The following is a 1,255-nucleotide window of genomic DNA, read 5'->3' as shown; positions in this document are numbered from 1 at the left end:
AATCCCATGAAAGCCAAAAAAGGAAAAATGACTCGTATTGAGATATGATCGGAAATCAATGAGTTAGAATCGCAGATTCCTCTATACAGCCAAATCTTTTGAAAAATGTTTCAATAGAACAAACAGAAGAAGAAAGGAAACTGAATATCACCTTTTTTTCTACTTCATTTCAGGTTTATTTTTTGGCAGAAGGTCGATGTATTTATAATGGATCTCCATCAAACGTGGTAAAGTATTTATCAAAAATGAACCTTATATGTCCTTTATCATGGAATCCTGCAGATTATCGTAATATTACTAAACTATGTGCTCGATAAACATAATAAAAATAACATATTTCAGTTATAGAAATTGCACAAGAAGAAATCCCATTGCTAACGTTACAGGAAGGAAGTAAACACGGTCTATTGGAAGATTTCCAATATTCCTCGGAACAACAGGAACAAGAACAAGAACAAACAACGAATCCTGAAAATATTTTAAATTTTCCCGTCTCATGTTTTAGACAAATAAAAATATTATTAATCATAACATTTTTACAAATGAGTCGGGATAAAAAACTGTTATTTATCCAGTTTCTTAATCATCTGCTATTGGGTCTTATTACCGGAGGACTTTTTCTCAATTCAAGTAGTAGCGCTTCGAAAGCAGTTGAAAACTTCTTCTTCTACCTCACAGTCGTCATGTTTTTCATTTACACTCACACAATGACATCGGTACTTTTGTGTACGATTAATGAACGAATAATATTAAAGTTATGCTAATTATTTATTGTTTCCAGTACCCAGTGAAGTTGAAATATTCAAAAAGGAGTACTCGAATAGATGGTACTCTCTTAGAGCATATTATGGGGCACTTATACTAAGGAATGTTCCCATAATGGTATGCAGTTAAAAAAGACATGAACACTTTTAAAAAATTGTCCTGTTACTTAACGCAAGAAGATTATTTACGACCGCTTCTCACCGTCTCTGAATCAATGGCTTTTGCAGCGAATCTCAAACTGGATCCAAGGATAAAAAGTAGTCAGAAGAAACGAATTGTATCAAAACCAAAATAATCGATAAATGAATACATGAATCGACTGACCTGCTGCAATTTTAGATAGAAGAAGTTTTACTGGAATTAGGATTAATTACTTGCTGTGATACTAGAACTGAATGTCTCTCCGGAGGTCAAAGAAAACGTTTTTCCCTGGCATTAGAATTAATTAACAATCCTCCAGTTATTTTTCTTGATGAACCAACCACGTAAG

General features: G+C 33.1%; 1 protein-coding gene across 1 annotated transcript; it reads left to right on the top strand.

Annotated features, from left to right (window-relative positions):
* The first annotated feature begins 71 nt into the window (after positions 1-71).
* LOC108744033 lies at positions 72-890 on the top strand. The gene is made up of 3 exons (XM_018479632.2): positions 72-288; positions 343-716; positions 782-890. The coding sequence occupies exons 1-3, from the start codon at positions 246-248 to the stop codon at positions 863-865; spliced, it is 501 nt and encodes a 166-aa protein (XP_018335134.1). The 5' UTR covers positions 72-245; the 3' UTR covers positions 866-890.
* The last annotated feature ends 365 nt before the right edge of the window (positions 891-1,255 follow it).

Source organism: Agrilus planipennis, unplaced genomic scaffold (assembly GCF_000699045.2).
Source record: "Agrilus planipennis isolate EAB-ADULT unplaced genomic scaffold, Apla_2.0 scaffold3208, whole genome shotgun sequence".
NCBI lineage: Eukaryota > Metazoa > Arthropoda > Insecta > Coleoptera > Buprestidae > Agrilus > Agrilus planipennis.
Note: the sequence above shows the minus strand (reverse complement) of the source record. Positions and strands in the feature narration are given on the sequence as shown.

What these genes read in the sequence shown, in the direction of transcription:
- LOC108744033 (XM_018479632.2), top strand. Translation starts at nt 246, where the DNA reads ATGAACCTTATATGTCCTTTATCATGGAATCCTGCAGATTATC. An exon ending in ATGGAATCCTGCAGATTATC is followed by an intron (nt 289 to 342) that starts GTAATATTACTA and finishes AACATATTTCAG; the next exon opens with TTATAGAAATTGCACAAGAA. An exon ending in ACACTCACACAATGACATCG is followed by an intron (nt 717 to 781) that starts GTACTTTTGTGT and finishes TATTGTTTCCAG; the next exon opens with TACCCAGTGAAGTTGAAATA.